The sequence below is a fragment of the Amyelois transitella genome, chromosome 13 (assembly GCF_032362555.1).
Source record: "Amyelois transitella isolate CPQ chromosome 13, ilAmyTran1.1, whole genome shotgun sequence".
Classification (NCBI taxonomy): domain Eukaryota; kingdom Metazoa; phylum Arthropoda; class Insecta; order Lepidoptera; family Pyralidae; genus Amyelois; species Amyelois transitella.
In genome coordinates, this window is record NC_083516.1 from 649,051 (window position 1) to 673,735 (window position 24,685).

General features: G+C 38.6%; 1 protein-coding gene across 2 annotated transcripts in view; it reads left to right on the forward strand.

The window, feature by feature from the left end:
• The window catches only part of LOC106133167 (protein real-time), a 47,383-nt gene that overhangs the window by 2,594 nt on the left and 20,104 nt on the right, over window positions 1-24,685 (forward strand). The window contains exons 2-5 of one of the 2 annotated variants that reach the window (XM_013332802.2): window positions 16,723-16,872; window positions 19,550-19,681; window positions 22,884-23,013; window positions 23,768-23,944. In XM_013332802.2, the coding sequence (XP_013188256.1) occupies window positions 16,723-16,872; window positions 19,550-19,681; window positions 22,884-23,013; window positions 23,768-23,944 (589 nt within the window). Of the gene's footprint in view, window positions 1-16,722; window positions 16,873-17,418; window positions 17,454-19,549; window positions 19,682-22,883; window positions 23,014-23,767; window positions 23,945-24,685 lie in introns of those variants that run through there. The other variant, XM_060947212.1, reaches the window with a different exon arrangement.

Sequence of the window (24,685 nt, forward strand, 5' to 3'; positions counted from 1 at the left end):
ATTACCTAAGTATGTCTTTTGGAAATGTAAGCTAAACACAGACGTCGTAATTTTAATTTAAAATATACATAAATATAATCACGACTGTATCCCTTGCGGGGTAGACAGAGCCAACAATCTTGAAAAGACTGAAAGGCCACGTTCAAATGTATGGATTAATGATATAATTGAGATTCAAATAGTGACCATTCGCTAGCTCATCGCCTACAAGATAAACCTCAAGTTCATTAGCGTTTTCTTCAGTTGCCCTTTACGATAATTTATAATACTACAACTATTGGAGTTGAGAAGTTTCATTTCACTATACTATTGCAAAATTTCATGATATGAAAACTAAAGACATCACTGAAACCTTTGTATCGTACACTTATCAAAATTGTTTTACCTTTTTTTTTTGTATTTGTATCACTGTACTTCGTATTAAAATTTGAGCGTACGTTATGTACGTCCTAAATGTAGAAAATGTGTGATAGGTATTTCTCGTAAACTGTTTCAGCTAACTGTACTTATTACTAAAGCATCTCTATTTTATCTTAATTGCGTTTTTATGTAGAAGCTAATGAATGTTTCATTCTCCTGTTGGCAACATACTTCAAAGAAATTTCAATACCGCCTTTATTAAACGCTCTTTTGTTTAATGCTTTGAATTCTTCGTACAATTTTTTCTTTATTCAAAACTGTCTTGTCCGTACAGTTAACCGCATATAAAGTTATCCCGCGTGAAACTATGAACCTGTAATAAGAGTCGAATTTAAAGTGAATTCGGTTAATTAGGTTGACGTTCTGACTGTACCTACTAGGTTTTGTTTGCGGCTTTCCTCACGTTTGTTGTACATATTTCATTGTCGTGTGGTTCTCGGCACAAATAGAAAAAATAATAGGACCTCTCCGTCTCTTTTCCATGGATTTCGTAAAAGACGACTAAGGGATAGGCTTGTAAACAAAGTACAAAGCTTGTAAAAGAGAATAGAATAGATTTATTTTCAAAATTGGATACAAGGTATCACTTATTGACATCACATCACTTAAATCTAATTATAACTACTACCGCTTCCAAAGCGTATGTGTAGAAGAAGCGGCGGAACAAACTACACTGCAGCATTTTCATCGGACGTCAATGGACGAATGCACAGTGTCTACATTAATTTTTTTTTATTGGTGCCGGAAATCACACGTCACGGGGATAAATCAGGAATAAGTACGTGTTTATACCTATACGTAAGTGTGTAGGTTCAACTAAGTGTATAAAAAAGCCATGTAGGCAAAGCACCGGATGAAACCAGTTTTCGGATTGCATCAACAAGAATGCACGATGTTTTGCAAGTGGAGTACACGTGAGTGATCCAAATATGAACGGACATTGTTCATGAAGGCGTGTGTGTGTGTGTGTGTGTGTGTGTGTATCAAGTCAACGTAACAGCCGAAACCTGTATCTTCATGATATTCTTTCGATTTTACCAAAACACTCCTTCCTTCTGTCTGATTTGTACCGGTAACATCGTTGGTCCCGGTTGAAATGCGTGATGCGCGGAATGGCACAGGTTCGAATCCATTACAAGCCATTTACCAATGACTATTTTCGAAGTTTTGTACATTAGTTTGAATACTAACCGATGCTCTTACGGTGAGGGAAAACATCGCGAGGAAACCTGCACATTCAGGCAACTGGATGTGTAACCATGATCGACCAATACGGGTTAGGTTTACCTGCTAAGGTTGCGAATATGTTGGACAATTAACACGTTATGATCTTTGCGCCTCTTTTCCGGCCTACTTATCACGAACCAGCAAAAAGCAAGGCTAATTTTTCATGAAGTTCAAGTGAATTTTAACTCTATCGCACTTTCAATTTCCACTATATTATTGCTAAACAAATTAAGAAAGTTGTTATTGTTTTTTAAAGTTGAAAGTCGAATAGCAGGTCAGGACTTTTAGGACGTATAATGCTCGAACAAAATTGGACCTTAGCTAGATTTATTGTTGGTCGTTGTCTAGGGAAAGTAGGCTTTATTTGTACCATTTACGGCACGATTTTCTTTGTGTTTTGAATTCCAAATAGGAAGATCGCAATTTTCGACATGATCGATCGCTTTCATCAATTTCTAGAGACGTCCTGTCAGTCAGTTAATACTGTTGTATTTTGAGCTGTATCTTTATTGTGATAAGTTTTATTTTTGCATAAACTCTCCATTTACCAAGTACCTACAAGAGTTCAACGACATTGCGATGTATATTTTTTGTCTTTATACATTTGAATTTATTAAAGTTATGCTTCAATCATGTAAGTTATGTTGAGTTATTTATAACATTCATTTTAAAAAAAAGGATATCTAAGAATAGGTGCTGTGTGGTCCCCGGCACCAATACACAAAAGAATAGGACCACTCCATCTCTTTCCCATAGATGTCGTAAAAGGCGACTAAGGTACAAACTTGGGATTCTTTTTTAGGCGATGGGCTGGCAACCTGTCACTATTTGAATCTCAATTCTATCATTAAGCCAAATAGCTGAACGTGGCCATTCAGTCTTTTCAAGACTGTTGGCTCTGTCTACCCCGCAAGGGATATAGACGTGACCATATGTATGTATGTATGTAAGAATAGCTAAATGATCCCTGTGTTCGTTTACCAAGTCCAATTATGTAAAATTAATCCTTTTCGGCTTGCAAATTAAACATGCAAATGTGTTTTCATTGTAATCGTCAATAGACCAAATTTAGATATGTCTGTTTTTCTCAGAAGGGTTTTCAGGGCCAACACTCTCATTTACATAGTTAGTTACCACCTATATACATACTAATAACTGATAATGAGTTACCTGCTCTTCAGTGCCTCGGTTTCTAGATAATTATGCAAGATAAAGTGTGAAATAATTACATTTTAATCACAATAATAGGACGATCGCGTGAAGATTCCGGTTGGAACAGGGCCGCTGAACTTTTTGTACGAAAGAGTTATTATTTATATATTTATGTAAGTGCATCAAGGAAAATAAGAATAAAACTTTAAATAGAGAGAATTTCAGTACAAGGGCACTAATTATTTTTAGAGAAATTTCTATAGAAATAAGAAATTATATTAGGATTCAAGGAACTTCAGCACATGACGACCTCTATGGCGCAGCGGTAGTACGCTTGTCTGTGACACTGGAGGTCCCGGTTCCGAATCCCGACCTAAGCATGATGGGAAATGATATTTTTTTGATTGGCCTGGGTCTTGTATGTTTATCTATATAAGTGTTTATTATAAAGTATAGTGTTGTTGAATTAGTATCTCGTAACACAAGCTTCGAACTTACTTCGAGGCTAACTCAATCTGTGTAATTTGTCCCGTATATAGTTATTTATAGCACCAGTTATGGTTTTTTACTATACATATACGCTTCGTGGTAATATGTGTTTCATTTTGTGCCAATGATTGTTGGTACATAAAGTAGGTACCCTACATGTTTTGATTTTAACTAATAATATTAGTACATACATACATAAAATCACGCCTCTTTCCCGGAGGGGTAGGCAGAGACTACATCTTTCCACTTGCCACGATCTCTGCATACTTCCTTCGCTTCATCCACATTCATAACTCTCTTCATGCAAGCTCAGCGGTTTCGGGTACTCTTGACCTGAACCTTTGCCAGGACGACCTTAATTTGATCAAGATACATTCGAAATGTTAGTTTTAACGGGTTACGTTTTTTTTTGAAGTAGTTTCGGTATGGAACTCTAAAAATAATCTTGATTTCAAAAAGTCAGACCGACTTTTGAACTAACACAAACGTAACACGTAGTAATTACGAAGTTTCTGGCGTATTGTTAAATAAAAATTCCGAAATAGCGTGTGTTATTGCCGGAAAATATTTCGCGGTTCAAGGTTTGAATAACGTGCCTTAGAATCACATTTTTCCCTAGAGGAACTTGCTCTCATGATTCAAATGTACCTATTGTACATTGAAAATTTTAATTATATAATAATAGGTAGGTCTACATTATAAATATACATATAATTATACAAAAGTTCATAAAATAACATGAGAAAAAAGAAACTTGATTACATGGCACGTCAATTTGTAATCTAAAAAAGGATAATTTCTCTATTAAACAAAATGTGCCGTGTGGTTCCCGGGGCACCAATAAAAAAAAGAGTAGGACCACTTCGTTTCATTCCCACGGATGTCATAAAAGGCGCCTAAGGGATACTTTTAGGAGATGGGCTAGCAACCTATCACTATTTGAGTCTCAATTCTATAATTAAGCCAAACAGCCGAACGTGGCCTAACAGTCTTTTCAAGACTGTTGGCTGTTTCTACCACGCAAGGGATATAGACGTGATGACGTTTGTATGAATGTTTAAAACAAAAAGAAAGCTTGGGAGGAAACGCAGTAAGATCTAGTAAGATAACAAATGATAAGACGACAATATAACGAAGAAGATAAGATATACCTAAGATCGTATCAAGTGGATAGAGATAGTCTCTGCCTACCCCTCCGGAAAGAAGGCGTGATTTTTATGTATGTATGTATGTGTATAACGAACAAGAAAGAACTCGTTGTATTTTTAGATTCTGATTCCCTTTTTCTAACATATATTTAAAGTTTTAAACACATTTTTAAACCTAATACATACATACATATAATCACGTCTATATCCCTTGCGGGGTAGACAGAGCCAACAGTCTTGTAAAGACTGATAGGCCACGTTCAGCTATTTGGCTTTAAGATAGAATTGACCTTAATTGTAAAAATTAAACCTATTAATTGTAAGAAATACTACATATAAGACTATTATGGTCGCAGATATCTCTCACGCGATGACCATTAGTCTATAATGGCTCAATTCTTCTGTCAATTGCTCGTACGCGCCTGTTCCTATCGGAGATTCAATTTGTAACGACTTCCTACGGGCAGGACTACCAGTCACTGCTACATACACACACACATATAGCCACGTCTATTTCCCTTGCGAGCTAGACAGAACCAATAGGCTTGAAAAAAATCAAAGGACACGTTCAGCTTTATGGCTTTACTATTTATATTTAAAAGAAGAATACCAAGTTTAAAAGCCTATCCCTTAGTCGCCTTTTACGACTTGCAAATAAGGAAGGAATTCCCCACAAAACAAACAAACAAACAAATATTATGATTGTTTGTTTGTTTCAACTCGCTAATCTCAGGAACTACTGGTTCGAGTTCTTTTTGCGTTGAATAGACCTTTTATCGATGAAGGCTTTAGGCTATACAACATCACGCTGCAATTACAAGGAGCAAAGAAATAATGGAAAATGTGAAAAAAAAAAAACGGGGAGAATTATTCATCCTTGAGGGGTTCAATAATGACGGCCTCTGTGGCGCAGCGGTAGTACGCTTGTCTGTGACACCAGAGGTCCTGGGTTCGAATCCCGGCCAGGGCATGATGAGAAACCAACTTTTTCTGATTGGCCTGGGTCTTGGATGTTTATTTATATAAGTATTTATTATAAAAATATAGTATCGTTGAGTTAGTATCTCGTAACACAAGTCTCGAACTTACTTCGAGGCTAACTTAATCTGTGTAATTTGTCCCGTATATATTTAAGTATTTATTTAATAATGCCCAAAATAACTTTTCCACGTGGACGAAGTCGCGGGCACAGCTAGTTGGGTATAACTGTAGCCCTCTCGTGTACCCCGAACTAGTTTACCGTCCGGCGGAAGGTAAGAACTGATTGCGCCAACGTGGAGTTGATTCGCGTTGCGGATACTCTCAATTAGAACCGCTGCCGGCTTTATACCGTCGTTAAAAGGATTAATTATTGACGAAATTGATGTCGACATCTGCGACGGCCACGTGGCGTAACTTATCGGCTATCAAGTAACGGAGTTCGATTCCCAACATGACTGATCTATCAATAACGGATATGCTTAAACTTGTATTATATTCTTCATCCCACTTGTAAAAAATTCCGGAAAAAATCTTAATAATTTACAAATCCCGCAATCCCGGAGGTATGTCCGTATTAATATATACGTTTCAGTTCATTGACATCAAATCAATCTACCTATTCCGATCTATGATAATAACTTAAACTTAATCCCCAACCTCGACCGACATATTCCACTAACTGCGGACATTAGTTAAGTCGACTAAAGAACCACTTTAGGTCCTTTGAGGTAAATGCAATGTACTTATCACGGCGATTAAGACAACGGCGATTATCTCAACCGGTTCGAAGACTGGTTTCTCAGTATCACGAGAACGGTGCATGTGTTTGTTTGTAAATATATAACTCGTTACTTATAACAACTATATATGGCCTAGGCCGAATTCCGAGAAATCCTCGCTTAGTGCAACCCTAGACCTCTCCTTCCAAGAAAAAGGCCACGAAGGAATCGATCAACGTACATACATAAAATTACGACTCTTTCCCAGAGGGGTAGGCAGAGACAACATTTTTCCACAGAAATGAATGAAGAAACTGTACGAAGTATCGAACAGTTAACATACGCGAATGAAACTTGCATATGTATTGATCTACCTGTGTCATTATTGTGTATAGGAATGTTAAGGTCATTCATGACTTATAATTATGTAATTACTAGTTGTTATACGTAAGTAAATGGGTTGAAAATACATACATAAATACATATAATCACGTCTATACTCTTGCGGGGTAGACAGAGCGAAGAGTCTTGAAAAGACTGATAGGCCACGTTCAGCTGTTTGGCTTGATGATAGAATTGAGATTCAAATTTTCACAGGTCGCTAGCCCATCGCCTAAAAGAAGAATCCCAAGTTTTTAAGTCCTTAGTCGCATTTGACGACATCCATGGGAACGGGTGGTCTTATTCTTTTTTTTATTGGTGCCGGGAACCACACGGCACATTGGTTGAAATACCTCAAAATCGGCCGTGCGAGTACAGTGATCTTCCACAATGTGACGCGGGAAGTCACTGTCTTCATCACGTGTTTTGTATTATCTCCAATTTACTCATGTCCTTGACTTACGGACTGTTTGTTTGCCGTCATGACGTTTTCTTTTTTTTTTTAAGCATTTTGTACCTTTTTACCTTATTTGGGACAGTTTTCTGGTGACGCAAAGAGTAACGCTCTTTACTCTGAAGTTCTGTATGAGGTTGTCATGATAACACAATGTGATTACTCGTAGCCTGTTTAAATAGCTTGTTTAAAAAAGAAGAGAAAAAAATCAATGCCTTTTACCACCTTACCTATCGTATGACAATAATCGGACAATAGGCCCGTATCAAGGGTAAGCTGAATTACTAGGGGCATTTGCGTTCCAATCTTTTTGATTCGAAGCGCCTATACAGAAGTGAATGCCAGTTAATATGTATATAAATTATTTGTATGTACTCATACATACATACATACATACATATGGTCACGTCTATATCCCTTGCGGGGTAGACAGAGCCAACAGTCTTGAAAAGACTGAATGGCCACGTTCAACTATTTGGCTTAATGATAGAACCGAGATTCAAATAGTGACAGGTTGCTAGCCCATCGCCTAAAAGAGGAATCCTAAGTTTATAAGCCTATCCCTTAGTCGCCTTTTACGACATCCATGGGAAAGAGATGGAGTGGTCCTATTCTTTTTTGTAATAGTGCCGGGAACCACACGGCACTCATACATTCCTTTTTTTTGTTTTATAAGATGTTTATCAGAATTCGATTTCTGTAAACACATTGTTTAATAAAACATATTGTATTCACAACGTTTTTTGTACAAAATGATAATTTTTTTATTGTTGTCGTAAATAGTCCGGTAAGTATAGGGTTTCAAAGGTTGTTCTTTTAGTAACTTGTCGGTAAAATTGGTCCTTCGAGCCGGATCTGTAATCCTTTTTCTCGCCTTAGCGACTTTTGGTTACATTTTTCTCCTAGCAACAGTAAACTACAATGAAGCTATGTTTCTAATAGCGATCAGCGACCCATTGAGTGGTGTTTTCAATCGTGCGGCGTTTGACCCGTTATCAGCACTCACTAATTTGAATCTTAATTGTGTCAAACACTTATCAGTACATTATTTATGGTCCGGCGCATTCTTGAGATTGACCTTTTATCACGCCTCGGACATTCCATTCTATTACGATATCATGGATTGAGCATACTCCTCATTGTCTATTCTATGTCGACGGTCTGGTTTCAAAAGAAATTGAGAAAATTCCACATATTAAGGTCGCAATATCAAGTACCCAAAAATGCACCTGTCTCCATATGGTAATATCCTCACCGTATTTACCATTCTTACATAATTTAGTTACGACAGAAAAATACTGTATATGGTCCTTCGAGCCGGATATTTAATCCTTTCTATCTTTTGTCACAGCGATTTTCTAGTTGCAGTTTCTTCTTGGAAATTCTAAGCGGATACATACGATTACCTTTTAATAATTCGTTTATCTTTCCAACTTCACAACAACCAAACAGACTAAATCAGCCCCCGTAGTAAGTCACACGCCGTTTTTATCGCGCGATAAACTAATCGCTGTCAGGTCAATAGTTTTCGTGCGCTAGAAATGGCAACGCGCGTGTTTGTTTTGTGTGTGTCGCGCTACCGTGTACCGTGTGGTTCCAGGCACCAATACAAAAAAGAATAGGACCACTCCATCTCTTTCCCAAGGATGTCGTAAAAGGCGACTAAGGGATAGGCTTACAAACTTGGGATTCTTTTTAGGCGATGGGCTAGCAACCAATCACTATTTGAATCTCAATTCTATCATTAAGCCAAATAGCTTAAAGAGGCCATTCAGTCTTTTCAAGCCTGTTGGCTCTGTCTACCCCGCAAGGGATATAGACGTGACCATATGTATGTATGTATGTGTCGCGCTACGGGGGCAGGTCATGAACAGAAAATTTGTTCGTAGCGACTGCTTCAGTAAACAAGTCAGGAATTAAATATCAATCAACATTTTAACGATGCATTGTCAATTCACTGAATATTAAACAATAAATCAATTATAATACTACGGTTCTTGAAATATCACGTATATATAATTAACAGTCTGGAAAGGGATATAGGGTTTTATTTCGGTAAAAAAGGCGTGACTTTATGTATGTATGTATAACTTATTGGATCAAAATAAATGTACTTATCCATGTTTGTATCAAGACTTTGAAAAAGAAAGGTTAAAAATAAAACACGTACATATGTACGTCACACCGTACAAACCTTTGTAACAGAAAAATATTAATTCTTTTAATAGTGTTTATTTTGGGCCTTCTTGATAATAAAGGTCAAAAGGTTAAATAATACAACATAAGGCCGTGTGTCGGTTGAGGCCAAGGACAAAGGAGTGTATTTCTATAACAAATATATTACGGCACGAGTTAAAAGGTCGCGGTTTTGATCTTCGGTCAGGTCACGATGAAAAATAAACTTTCTCCAATTGGTCTGGGTTTATGGATAATATAATTAAAATTCTGCAATGAGACAATTTGCAAGAGCCCTTTAGTTATATTAGTCTTTATATTCAAATTAGAAATTTTCAATCTTTATTATGGGACATCTCGAACATCAATATTTTGGTTTCGTAACATTGGTTGATGTCGAATAAGTTACCTATTTAAAACTAAGTTTAGAGCCGCTTCCAAAGCGTCACTGCAGATAAAGCGGTAAGAAACTGCTCCGCAGCATTTTCTTAAAAAACATCAACTTAACAATAATCCAAAGTTACAATTGAATAGAATGTATAATTATTTATAATAAAACTAGACTAGAACTTAGACGATACTATTGTCACGTGTCTCGACGATAGAGAATTCGGTCGTGCTACCAGAAGGAAGCATTGCAAGCGGTTTATCAGGATCACGGATGGCCTGAACTGACCAAGTGAAACCATGTCACAAGGAGAGAAGGAGGGAGGTTGTAAGTAAAGCTGTATCCGCTTCATTGTCTGTCAAGAGAGAAGCGACAAGAAAGAACTTAGGCTGCCTGGCTAACTTTCTTAGTAAAAAAAAAAAACAAATCTGTGAAGATACCGACGACGAATTGAGAACCTCCTTTTTGCTTTCAGCATGTGGACGCTGAACGATGTGACATTGAAACGTTCTAATAAATCGGTTTAAAAATAACTCCCGATCCAATTATGTTACTAAATGGGTTTATCTTTGACGTCAATTATAATAGTTAGTTATTTATACGTCGCCAAGTGGGGTGTCATGTCAGCCCATGGTGGAGTGGGGGGTATGAGTTTGGAAAACCATTTAAAAAGAACTGTAGAAAGCTTTAAGTCTTATTGATTGTTAGGATCAATTTAAATGGGTTTGCTACATGGAATGATTATATTGTTTTTTGTTTTTTTTTTGTGGTCAACTAATTCATGAAATTTTTCGTCGTAACAGCTTTTCCTTACGAAAATATTGCAATATGGAAAATCCTACTGAGTTGAATGCCAAAAATAAGTGTGCAAAACCTTCAAATAAAAAAGCAACGGAATTTGTTAACCATGAGTCTAATATGGATAATATTTCCCTGCATAAGTTTCGGAGGTCACACGGGAGTCACTTGGTATAGACCACCTGACTTACCCAATTCGGGATTATGGTCCAAAGCCGCACCCATGGTTCCTCTTGAGTAGTGAGGAAGGAACCAGGGCTAAAGCCAAAAAAAAATAAGAACATACATACATATGGTCACGCCTTGAAAAGACTGAATGGCCACGTTCAGCTATTTGGCTTAATGTTAGAATTGAGATTCAAATAGTGACAGGTTGCTAACTCATCGCCTAAAAAGAATCCCAAATTTGTAAGCCTATCCTTTAGTCGCCTTTTACGACGTCCATGGGAAAGAGATGGAGTGGTCCTATTCTTTTTTGTATTGGTGCCGTAAACCAATATAAAAAATAAGAAGATGGCGTAAAAATGCGAAGGGAAGCGGAAGCTGATCGGATTATTTTTGTTTACATCGGTTATCTGACGCAACGATAAAAACGCGAACGTCGGATATGCAATGCAGATTATGCTTCCCACTCTATCCGTTCTGTCTTTCCTTTGATTGCTCATTTGTTTGTTGTCCTCATACTCCTGGCTTTGTTCCTGATAGTGTCTACTTGGGTTAGGAATTAGTTCCCGTAGCGTGGCACGCGCGACGCTTTTTTTATCGCACGAAGAAACTATCGCTGTCTCATTTTCACGACATAATAAAAAGCGGAACGGATTTATTCTTACATAAAAAAAAATTTAAAGCAAATATAAAACAGTAGTAGGTACTTTACAAACAGTAGTACTGTGTATTGGTGCCGTGTGGTTCCCGGCACCAATATAAAAAGGAATAGAACCACTCCATCTCGTCCCCATGGATGTCGTAAAAGGCGTTTGATGGATAGGCTTATAAACTTGGGATTCTTCTTTTAGGCGATGGGCTAGCAACCTGTGACTATTTGAATCTCAATTCTATCATCGTGCCAAAAAGCTGAATGTGGCCTGTCAGTCTTTTCACGACTGTTGGCTCTGTCTACCCCGCAAGGAATATAGACGTGACTATATGTATGTATGTAGTACTGTACAACCTGACAATAAGATAACTTTATTGTACTGTCAGCTGCCTCAGTAAAGACATAAATAAATACTTCCAATGATGACGCCTGACCTGACACAAACCTATCGTCAATCGTAACGTATTCGTGTCGTAACTGACGATTTCATATCCGCGCCAGCGAAGGCCGCCTCGCACCTTATACGATTACGAATTAATCGAGTGAGATATCGAATATGCAGTTAGGAATACTAATATGCAGGGCCGGATTATCTGACGGCCCGGATTATCTGACGGGTTGTCGGCCTCTGTGGCGTAGCGGTAGTACGCTTGTCTGTGACACCGGAGGTCCCGGGTTCGAATCCCGGCCAGGGCATGATGAGAAAAGAACTTTTTCTGATTGGCCTGGGTCTTGGATGTTTATCTATATAAGTATTTATTATAAAATGTAGTATCGTTGAGTTAGTATCTCGTAACACAAGTCTCGAACTTACTTCGAGGCTAACTCAATCTGTGTAATTTGTCCCGTACATATATATACTAATATTATAAAGCTCATGAGTTTGTTTGTTTGTTTGAATGCGCTTATCTCAGTAACTTTCGGTAAGAATTAACGGTTCGAATTGAAAAATACTTTTTGCGTTGAATAGACCATTTATCGAGGAAGACTTTAGGCTATATAACATCACGCTGCAACTATAAGGAGCAAAGAAATAATGGAATATGTTAAAAAAACGGGGAAAATTATTCATTTTTGAGGACTCCAATGATGCTCAAAATAACTATTCCACGCGGACGAAGTAGCAGGCACAGCTAGTTTTTTAATGAATTAAAATAAACATACGCGACCGAACAGCTGGTAAAAGGCACTTTCTGTTTTTCGTGCATATCACTGCTAGATTTTTTTTATATCTGGCCAGATAAAAAGGCAAATATAATGTTTATGTTTGTGACGTTTAGGTAAAACGTCGCAGGTCGTCGCAGTGAGAGATATATTTAGAAATCCATAGAAAAACTACAACCTTAATTAGGACTAGATTCACAATGTTAATGTGCCGTGTAGTTCCCGGCACCAATACAAAAAAGAATAGGACCACTCCATCTCTTTCCCATGGATGTCGTAAAAGGCGACTAAGGAATAGGCTTACAAACTTGGGATTCTTTTTTAGGCGATGGGCTAGCAACCTGTCACTATTTGAATCTCAATTCTATCATCAAGCCAAATAGCTGAACGTGGCCATTAAGTCTTTTCAAGACTGTTGGCTCTGTCTACCCCGCAAGGGATATAGACGTGACCATATGTATGTATGTATGTATGTTCACAATCTTTAAGAGGGCGTGGGTTAAGCTATACTTGCTGGATCTCGTGTTCGAGTCTATACAGCAAGTAGCTGCCAGAGGATAGCCAGCTTCTCAAGTTGGTGAGCTCTGAAGTAGACCAAGGGCGAGGATCCTAGCCGCGCGCCTCATTTCCCAACCTCCAAGACTTCTCCATCCATTTATCGTCGAAGTTTTACGTCATCCAATTCAACTCCTTCTTGGCCTTTCTCTCTTTCTGAACTCTGAACCCATTCTGTTACGAAGCCAAGTAGTATGTAGTAGGCCTTCCTACTTTATCTAAATAGATTTAAGACCTAGTAGTAGTACGTATAGTATAGCAGACTTAGTCTACTTCATCTTTATAGACTTGATCTAGTATACGTACAATATAGTAGACTTGGATATAGCTGAACTTGGCCTTTGAGTCTTTTCAAGACTGTTGGCTCTGTCTACCCCGCATGGGATATAGACGTTATTATATATACATATGTGTAAGTATTTAGTATACTTGTGGAAATAACATCCTTGTATAGTCATGTTTTGTATCACACCATCACTGATTCTCTGAATGGTGTAAACGTGACGTGGAAACAGATAGACGGACAATGTCGCCGGTATCGAGACAAGTGGTTATTGTGATCTGTGACGTGGGTAAGGTAACAATACTTAATAGAAATCGTACACATTATACTAAATACGATACAATGCAATGAATGAACTGCCGCCGTGAGGTTTCAGATCGTTCCTCTTTGTATTTAGCGTTTATTTAGCGCATGGAAATTACGCTACGAACAAATGACATACATATAGTCACATCTATATCCCTTGCAGGTTAGACAGGGCCAACAGTCTTGAAAAGACTGCTCTGTCTACCCCGCAGGAGATATAGACGTGATTATATGATATGTTAATTTAAGAATATTATATTCCTATTTTTACTAGTTTAAAAAGACGACCATTGCCTGAATAAATTTATCATTGTTGTCAATTTAACTTACTGATCTTCGCGTATTTTCCTTAAAACATAAAAAATATAAAACAATGCAACTATCTATCTATCTGCACCAGGTTGTGCAAGATCGGTTGATCGCAAACCTCTTTTGGTGACCGTCAATTATATTTCCGAAGCTGTTATTTAACGAAGTGGCATTTATTGGAAATCGATGGTCTGAGCCCGCATTCACTCAGTCTTGGGTTAAAACGGTCTGGAATATTTTTTGTACTTACATATGTATATATGTTAGTTGTTTATGTCAGTGCCGTGTGGTTCCCGGCACCAAAATAAAAAAAAAGAATAGGACCACTTCATCTCATTTCCCGTGGATGTCGTAAGAGGCGACTAAGGGATATGCTTTTAAACTTGGGATTCTTATTTTAGGCGATGGGCTAGCAACCTGTCACTATTTGAATCTCAATTCTATCATAAAGCCAAACAGCTGAACGTGGCCTGTCAGTCTCTTCAGGACTGTTGGCCCTGTCTACCCCGCAAGGGATATAGACATGACTATATGTATGTATGAATGTATGTTGTTAGAAATTGTAAAACTTTCTTTTCTAACTTAAATGATAGCTTGACCATATAAACGATCAGGAATCCTAAATTCCAATCCCAACAACCTCATTGTTAGTTACTAGGACTTCATCCTACCAATAATCATAGAATTTCACATGTTTTTTTGTTTCACCTCGGCCATATACCAATGACTATTTTCAAAGTTACGTATATTAGTTTGATAACTAACCGACGCTTTTAAGGTGACATCGTAAGGAAACCTGCACATTCAGGCTACTGGACGTGTAACCATGGATTCAATACGGGTTAGGTTTACCTGCGAAGGTTGCGGCGGTCAGATGGGAGTCGCTTCTTACAAAACCTAACTCGTCCAATCTAGGATTCATGGTACACCGGCCTCATCTCCAGAGCGGTGAAGATGCAACCGGGACTAAATCCAGGGGAAGGAGACTTTGTTAAATGAATAAAAATTGTTTTTTAAAAAATCGAAAACGCTGACCATGAAGTTATGTCGAAGCGTTGAATCATACACGCAAATGTTACAACACTCATAGGAAATCAATATGGCCGCCGCCGGGTGAGATCGCGTTTGCGTCACAAATCATTGATAATGTCGAGTGGGGAACATGCTGACTGAGCCTAATAGCTTCGTTAGGCTATGGAGAGGACACATATGTCAGACTAGTCCATACGGCTCTGTCTACCCCGCAAGGGATATAGAAGTGACAGTATGTACGTATGTCTATTTGAGACATGATGATAATAATGAAAAAAAAAAGTATAAATGAACGTATGTACGTGACATATTGAGATTCCTATGTGTCCTCCAAAAGTTAGATAATACAGTACGCGAACATTCCACCGAAGTAATCAAAGTTTTGTATGTTCTCAGTAGGATTTCAGACATTGCTGTGATGTCTGGCTGTAATCAGACATGTTCAACAGAATTTGGACTATTTACGCTAATGTCAAAGTTTGTTTGGACAAGCTGATTTATTGCAATGATGAATTAACAATAGTAAAACATAGTAACATATAGTTAGTATCTCGTAACACAAGTTTCGAACTTACTTCGAGGCTAACCCAATCAGTGTAATTTGTCCCGTATATATTTATTTATTTATTGTTTTTTTCTATACACACACACACACACACTGTATACGAAGTCAAAAACGAAGCCTACAGTTACAACACTCGAGGGCGATATTATACTGGATGGGTTACCAATAGCTCAATAGCTGAATGTGGCCTATCAGCCTTTTCAAGACTGTTGGCTCTGTCCCCGCAAGGGATATAGACATGATTATATGTATGGATGGGTTACTAATATAATTGAGATACCCGGCACTTTAGAATAGGACACTTCACTCCATGGATGTCGTAAAAGGCGACTAAGGGAAATGCTAATAAACTTGAGATTCTTGTTGTAGGCGATGGTCTAGCGACCTGTTACTATGGGCATCTCAATTCCATCATTATGTCATACAGCTGAACGTGGCGTTTCAGTCTTTTTAAGACTATTGGCTTTGTCTAATCCGTAAGGGATTTAGACGTGACTAGAAGGTCTTGACAAAAAAAGTGACCATTTTCTCTAAATGTTTGTATACATAATAGGGTAGACAGAGTCCATAATTTAAATCCATGTATAGCGCAATGGAGATATGCCGGCCATCGCCTAAAATAATTTCCTCCATTTCTGAACTTCATTCCAACAAACCGCACATTCCTTTGACATTGGTTATTCTAACAATAGATTGATATGAAATGTTGTTCCCAGCCTGGAAATTGAAAACACCTACGTTACTTCTGCGTAATATTGAATTCTAAAAACGTATCTATAGGTATAGTTATAACATCTAAGTTTATAATTATATAAACAATGATAGCAGCGCTACGTACATTCATGTCATATAGTTACGTTTATATCCTATGCGGGATATAAATATGTATATACGGGACAAATTACACAGATTGAGTAAAATACTAAAATTATTTTGGTTAGTGACTTAATATATCCACTGACAAATGTACATAATTACTCGTAAAAGCAAATAATCTACGTTTAATCACGGCTTTTTCACGAAGGGCTCATTCCGGGATCCGGGAACCACACGGCACCAATAGAAAATGAATAGGATCACTCCATCTTTTTCCCATGGATGTCGTAAAAGGCGACTATGGAAAAGGCTAATAAACTTGAGATTCTTCTGTCACTATGGGCATCTCAATTCCATCATTGGTATGCCATACAGTTGTATGTGGCTTTTCAGTCTTTTCAAGAATATTTGTTCTGTCTACTCCGTAGTAATGGCATCTTTCACGGAGGGCTGTATCTTTCCACTTTCCACTTGCAATGTTTTCATGCCACATCATTAAGAGACTTGTACATTTTGAATTCTAATATCTTCTCGTCTTTACAGGCGTACGAGAGGCGGTTTCCTAGCTGCCCGCAGATACCCGTGGTGATAGAGTGCGTGGTGATAGAAGACAGCTGGTCAGCGGACAACTCTCAAAGGGACACCACCAGGCGGTGTCAGCTTAATGTGGAGGCACCTTATCTTCTAAAGAAGGTAGGTACCTACTTTATCTATGAAAGAAAGGTATCATTTAAAGAATTGTCTGAAGAAGAAGTAGTGGAATGCGTGGTGATAGAAGATAGCTGATCAGCGGGCAACTCTCAGAGACATACCCTGAGGAGGCGTCAGCTCAGTGTGGAGGCACCTTAACTTCTAAAGAAGGTACTTTATCTATGAAAGAAAGGTATTAAGTAAAGGTCGACTGGCAGAGAATGCCATGTGGCATTAAGTCCACCTGTTGTACATTTTACGTGCATAAAGTTTATATACTTAAATAAGTATTATTTAATGATTGTCTGAAGAAGAAGTGGTGGAATGCGTGGTGATAGAAGATAGCTGGTCAGTGGACAACTCTTAGAGGCATACCCTGAGGAGGCGTCAGCTCAGTGTGGAGACACCTTATCTTCTAAAGAAGGTACTTTATCTATGAAAGAAAGGTATCATTTAAAGAATTGTCTGAAGAAGAAGAAGTGGAATGCTTGGTGATAGAAGATAGCTGGTCAGCGGACAACTCTCAGAGACATGCCCCAAGGAGGTGTCAGCTCAGTGTGGAGGCACCTTATCTTCTAAAGAAGGTACTTTATCCATGAAAGAAAGGTATCATTTAAAGAATTGTCTGAAGAAGAAGAGGTGGAATGCGTGGTGATAGAAGATAGCTGGTCAGCGGACAATTCTCAGAGACATACCCTGAGGAGGTGTCAGTTCAAGGAGGAGGAGGAGTAGCCTTATCTCCTCAGACGTAGTCCACAACATGAACTCACAGTTTAAGGACTCGTGGGTTTCAGTCACGTTCGATGTAAAAGACAGACCACATACCTCGAAACATACTTGTGGCGTCATCTCTACGCCACACGTCACAACAATAATAAATAAAATCACGCGACGCTATCAGTCAAAAACAGCGAAAAACCCAAATCGTGCAAGCAGATATTTCACGGATTGGAGCGCGGTTCCCCAGGCATAACACCTAGCCTGGCAAAAGATCTTCCCTTTGGTGGCGGTCGAGCCCGAACTATCGCTCCCGCTACATACTTTTTTTCGAATTCAGTTGGGAGCACGCAAAAACAACTCTAAGGGTCGTGTTTGCAAATGATCAGGTTTCGTTTGTTAATTGTTAATAACAGATATTTTTTTAATAAAACCAATTTCTACCTTTGTTTGATCAAAATCTGTTTAAAAATCAGTTGGCGATGATGTTAGTTTGGTTAAAAAGCAGTGTAAGAAATCGGTTGTTTTCATTTTTCAATAAAAATTTGCATTTGGATAATTAACTCGTGACATAGTATAGGATCAGGTTTATAGTAACACTGAGTCGCTAATCAATGCGGTGGTTCCAAATTATATAACAGCGATTGGTTCACTGCGCGCGAACATGTTATACCCGTATGATCAAGTCTTCCTTATGATTGATGAAGTCTAATCTGGACGAATTAGTGTGAAAAATATTTCTATAGGTAATAACTTTTCTCTTGGTATTTAAGTAGGATATTTTGAGAAAATTTGTTTTTCTTTAAATGGATGTCGTAAAAGGCGACTAAGGGATAGGCTTACAAACTTGGGACTCAATTCTATCATTAAGCCAAATAGCTGAACGTGGCCTTCGGTCTTTTCAAGACTGTTGACTCTGTCTACACCGCAAGGGATATACACGTGACCATATGTATGTATGCTTAAAAAAGCCAGTTCTTATCGAGTGTGGAACCTCAAACTCTAACCCGCTTCCTACCTCGGCCATGCACTGATGAATTTTTGCCAAGTTATGTACATAATTGGAATGTTAACCGTTGCCCTTACGGTGAGGGAAAACATCACGAAGAAACGCGCGCGCCCGGGAAACTAGATATGCAACCATAATTTATTAGGAGTTAGGTTCGCTTGCCAATGTTGCGTAGTTCAGACGGGAGTCGCTTCGTGTAAAACCCTGACTTACTTAATCCAGAATCATGGTTAAGCTTTAGTTTGGAGTAACCCATGGTGCGCCTTTTGTCCTTGACTCTTATACCATCGCTCGCTGAAACGGTGAGGATTTAACCAGGAATTAATGCCATAAAAAAAATAATATATATATTTTATTATTAAAACTCATATAAATATATTAATATGAACAATGTATTCTCTTGTCCACATTCTATTCTAAGTTTGGATATTTGTGAAGTTGACGTTGTTGAAGAAAATGCTGCAGTGCAGTTTGTTACCGGTTCTTCTGCACTGACGCCTTGGAAGCGGCAGTAAACTTAGTTTGAAGTAATTTATTTGACGTCAACCAATGTTGTGAAACCAAACGTTTTGACAATTATTAAGCGATATGAAGTATCCTATAATAATTAATAAAATTTTTGAATTTGAATTTGAAAAAATATAAATATATAATTATAAATATATACGGGACAAATTACACTGATTGAGTTAGCCTCGAAGTAAGTTCGAAACTTGTGTTACGAGATACTAACTCAACGATGCTATATTTTATAATGAATACTTATATAGATAAACATCCAAGACCCAGGCCAATCAGAAAAAGTGCTTTTCTCATCATGCCCTGGCCGGGATTCGAACCCGGGACCTCCGGTCTCACAGACAAGCGTACTGCCGCTGCGCCACAGAGGCCGTCGAGTCGAATTTTGAATTTGAATTTGAGGAAGAGGAAATTAACGCCGCATTTGTTTCCCAGATGGTGGGCGTGGACTACGTGTACTTCATCCAGAACAACCACCTGGACCTGAAGAACAGAGTCCTGGAGATCGAGGCGACCAACGAGACATTCTCCTCGCGAGTCTCCGTTTTGGAGAAATGTAAATATTTTGTAAGTATCACTTTCTTTGGTTCTATTGTAACTATGTACTAGGTACTTTATTTAATTATTAGATGAAGCCTGTGACTTCTTTCCCCGAAAAAAGTTTACTGAAAATCTCAATATATAAAAACTGACCCCTCGTATTGTCCCCTTATAATGGTGGGGAAGGAAAATTTGTATAAAAGTTTTTAAGTTGGACAAATTCTTCTGTGTTGAATGAAATTTAAAAACTTTCCAATAAAAATAGTACTTATAAATTTTTCTAGAGTATAGTTTACTTAGAAAATGAATTCTTTAAATTTTTCCATTTCGTAAAATGGCGACTAAGGGATAGGCTTACAAACTTGGGATTCTTTTTTAGGCGATGGGTTAGCTAGCAACCTGTCACTGTTTGAATATCAATTCTATCATTAAGCCGAATAGCTGAACGTGGCCATTCAGTCTTTTCAAGACTGTTGACTCTGTCTACCCCGCAAGATATATAGACGTGACCATATGTATGTATGTTCCATTTGTTCCGAGGCGCATTTTCTAGTTTGAATCGAACGCTACAGAAACTTGCAATTTCCTTGAGTTGAATATTATCTATTTGAATATGAAATAATCCAATATCCCTGGATATGGAAAGAAAACTCAGTTTGTATTCGTATTTTTGTACTCAATTTGTATTCGTAGTATTGTATACTACTCTGTCAAGAAAGTAGCAGGAAAAGATCAATAATACACAAACTGTTTGTTATTCATCCAAATTTATTTTATCACCTTCAAAATATGCTCCTTTAGAAACGATACACTTACGCCAACGAATAATCCAATCATCAAAACATTTTTTAAACGCTGTTTCCGGAATTGAGGTCGGTTCTCGCCGCGAATTCTCTTTTATGTCTTCTACCGATTGAAAACGGGTGCCACGAAGTGGTAATTTGAGTTTAGGAAAAAGAAAAAAGTCGGCTGGAGCCATATCTGGTGAATATGGTGGTTGCTCGATGGTATTTGTTGAGTGTTTGGTTAAAAATTCGTTCACAATGATGGCCTTGTGCGAAGGTGCATTATCATGGTGCAAAATCCAAGAATTTTCTTTCCACAAATCTGGCCTTTTTCGTCGGATTTGCTCTCTTGAACGCCGCATAACACTCAAATAATATTCCTTATTTACCGTTTGACCTTCCGGCAAGAATTCCGAGTGCACAACACCGCGATAGTCAAAGAAAACAGTCAACATGACTTTGACTTTTGAACGACTTTGGCGTGGTTTTTTCGGTTTCGGTTCAGTTGGAAGGCGCCACTCCGAAGCTTGTTGACTAGTTTGCATGTCAAACTCGTAAACCCACGTCTCGTCACCAGTAACAATGCGTTTCATGAATGTTGGGTCGGAATTGACTCGTTCTAGCATGTCCTCAGCGACTCTCATGCGATTGAGTTTTTGAAAAAAATTCAGGTCTTTTGGGACTAGCCGAGCGGCAACATGTTTCATACCCAAATTATTAGTTAAAATGGTACGGATCGACTCGTGAGATACAGAAAGTTCGGTGGCTATCTCTCTCAAAGTTGAATGAGGATTTTCAGTCACTATTTCCTTCACTTTTGCGATGTTAACTTCAGTTGCAGACGTTGATGGCCTACCAGAGCGAGGCAAATCTTCCATCACATCTCGACCGCTTTTGAACGCTTTGTACCACTCATAAGCACGAGGTTTTGATAAAGTCGATTCACCGTAAGCCTTCTGTAACATTTTCAGTGACTCCGAACACGATATTCCATTGGCAATGCAAAATTTAAGACAAACTCTTTGTTCGATGTTTTTATCCATTATGAAATTAGCAATACACACTAGATATGATATAACTAAAAATAGCACTGTATTTAATGTAAACAACAGATGCAACTCAAACTCCGCGCCAAAATGGAAAACAGTTGTGCCAATCTAACAACAACAAAAAAAACAAAAATTTGAATTTGGAACCATAAATAAATAATCCATTCCCGATACTTTTCTGACTGAATGTAATATAATTTATTATCACTTTTAACTCCGTGCAATAGCAATGGCTGTTACGGTAATGATTATAGACGGATGACCCGAGTACGAATACCAGCAACCGATAAAAAAAAATTGTCGTTTCAATTGGTGGTTTTAATTTCTACCGATTTTTCCGGTTTTTCTGATTTTTTTCTCCATAAATATCAATTAATTTACTCCATCTTAGGGAATATCGTCAAGTAGCTCTTAAAATTTATAAAGATTTCTTTTGGTTGTTCTGATGATTGTTTGTTTTAACAACTTTTTATGATTTTCCTGACGTCCACCAAGCACAGCTCGGTCACCGAGGAACTTACGATTTAAGCATGGTGATTCTTGAAAAATTACCATAGATGTATTTTATCTGGATATATCCTAAAAAGTGATTAAAGAATAAAATTACTAAAACTTAGAGTATCAAAAAGTTTAAATTTCATTCCTTAGGTGATATCTGATATATAGTTTTACAATATCAATATAACTGTCCACGTGTCCTTTCCGCTTGCCCTTGACATCTACAGAAGGTAATAGCTGGATAATTATATAAAGTACAATGCGATGCAATTCTATAGTAGCCTGAAAGCTATTACAATGATTGCCAGCAATGTCAAGTAATTGCCCTAATGCTGCAAATTTAATTAAGCGAGGTATTTCAGAATTCAAGAAGGACTTCTAAAAAGAGTTAGTGGACCATACATAATTACATACCATCACGCCTGTCTCCATTGGGGTAGGCAGAGACTATTGATTTCCACTTGCCACGATCCTTACAGACATCACTAAAGACAGACAGTTGCAAGTCTTTCCATAACCTACAAGGGAATCCCAAGTTTATTAGCCTCTATTCTTCCTCGTCCTGCCGTTAATTCTGGTTACATACTTACTTCTGGAGACGAGACCGAGTGAGCCTTTTGACCAAGTATCCTTCAGCCTTCAACGACGTTTCCCGTTTGACCTTCGCAACCTTTGCTGGAAAGCACAGCGTAGGACTGCCACCCACGGGATGGACCGATGACCTTGTGAAGTCCGCGGGGAAACGATGGATTCAGGTCGCTTCAGACAAAGCGAGGTGGAAGTCATTGGGGGAGGCCTAAGTTCAGCAGTGGACGTCCTACTGCTGAAATGATGAGGAATCTTTGCATGGAAACCTAGCCCATATTGGTTGCTGCTATCATCATGTATTGTCTCCAGGTGCACCCCGAGAATCCAGAATGGACGTGCTTCGAACAGAGCGCCCTGCTCGACGTGAAGAACTTCTTCGGCCTGGAGAACACTGTGGAGAAGATCTCCATGAAACAGTACGCTGCCAATATTGCCAAAGGTTGGTCCAAATAAATACATATCACGTCACGTCGCTACCCCTTGCGGGGCAGATACAGAATACAGGAAGAAGAAGACTTCTTCCTCCTGGCTTTAGTCCCCGTCGCATTCTCGTGGTGAGAAATCTCTGGAGAGTTGCCCTACTACGAGTAGACTACTCTCCAGAGATTTCTTCATTCGATTCAAGGCATACCTTTGACCGTGGATCCTGGATTGGGTGGGTCAGGTTTTTGACTTATCAACTAGTTGTTCGCCGTGAACTTGACCACGCGAACAGTTTTTATTTTTTTTTCAAAATTGTGATTATTTCAACGACCACTTATTCGAATTTGATGCCCTGAATTAAAAAAAAAATTTTGTACATACATTTTAAATTTCATCACAATCAGGCCAACGATTCGAAAGTTATCGCGTTACAAACATACATACAAAATATGTTTTTTTTTTTGCCCTAAGTCGATCTGTAGACACGAATCGCTTCGCAGTCTAACAACTCACTTAGCGTCCGCTAGAGGTCGCCCCTAGCTTTGAGAGTCGTCGACTTTTAAAGGGTTTAACACTTAATTAGTCTGGCGGCTTGTTACGTTGCTCACAAAGGGGTGAAATTTGCTGATGTTTTTTGGATGTTACTTTCGGTAACGTGTTTGTGAATTAACGTTTACCCTTAACAAGGTGGTTATCCTAAACCGTGTGGTAGGTATTTCTACTCACCGTTCAGCCTAATTTTTTTTTAATTTATTTTTCATTTCGTTCAGGCAAAGAACTTATTGAGTCGTTCATGAAGGAGGTCCACGCGGACAACATCAGAGAGCTGCGGCCGTGGACCCAGGGCGATGAGAGGAACAACGCTCACCTCCGTGAGGTGGTGTCGCGGGGCGCTCAGCCCATGTCGCCCAGCATGGCCACGCCGGTCAGGACACATTCGCAACCAGGTATGCGCGTGCGCATATTTACACAGCTCAACGTGGCCTATCGGTCTTTTCAAGACTGTTGGCTCTGTCTACCCCGTAAGGGATAAAGACGTGATCATGTGTATGTATGTATGTATGGGAAGAGATTTGTGCGGTCGAGTGGCAAGTCAATAAATTTTGCACATACATACATAAAATCACGCCTCTTTCCCGGAGGGGTAGGCAGAGACTACCTCTTTCCACTTGCTCTTGCTCCACGATCTCTGCATACTTCCTTCGCTTCATCCACATTCATAACTCTCTTCATGCAAGCTCGGCGGTTTCGGGTACTTTTGACCTGTGACCCTTTACCAGGACGTCCTTAATTTGATCAAGATACACAGACACATCTATACTAATATTATAAAGCTGAAGATTTTGTTTGTTTGAACGCGCCAATCTCAGGAACTACTGGTTCGCATTGAAAAATATTTTTTGCGTTGTATAGACCATTTATCGAGGAAGACTTTAGACTATATAACATCACGCTGCAACTATAATAGAGCGAAGAAATAATGGAGAATGTGAAAAAAAAATCGGGGAAAATTATTCATACTTGAGGGCTTCAATGATGCCCAAAATAACCATTCCACGTGGACGAAGTCGCGGGCGCACCTAGTACATACATAAAATGTTTTTCTCCCGAAAAGGTTCTAATTTCTAAGCTAATCTATTACTAAGCCTCCTCGTAGCATGACACGCGCGACGCCGTTTTCATCGCGC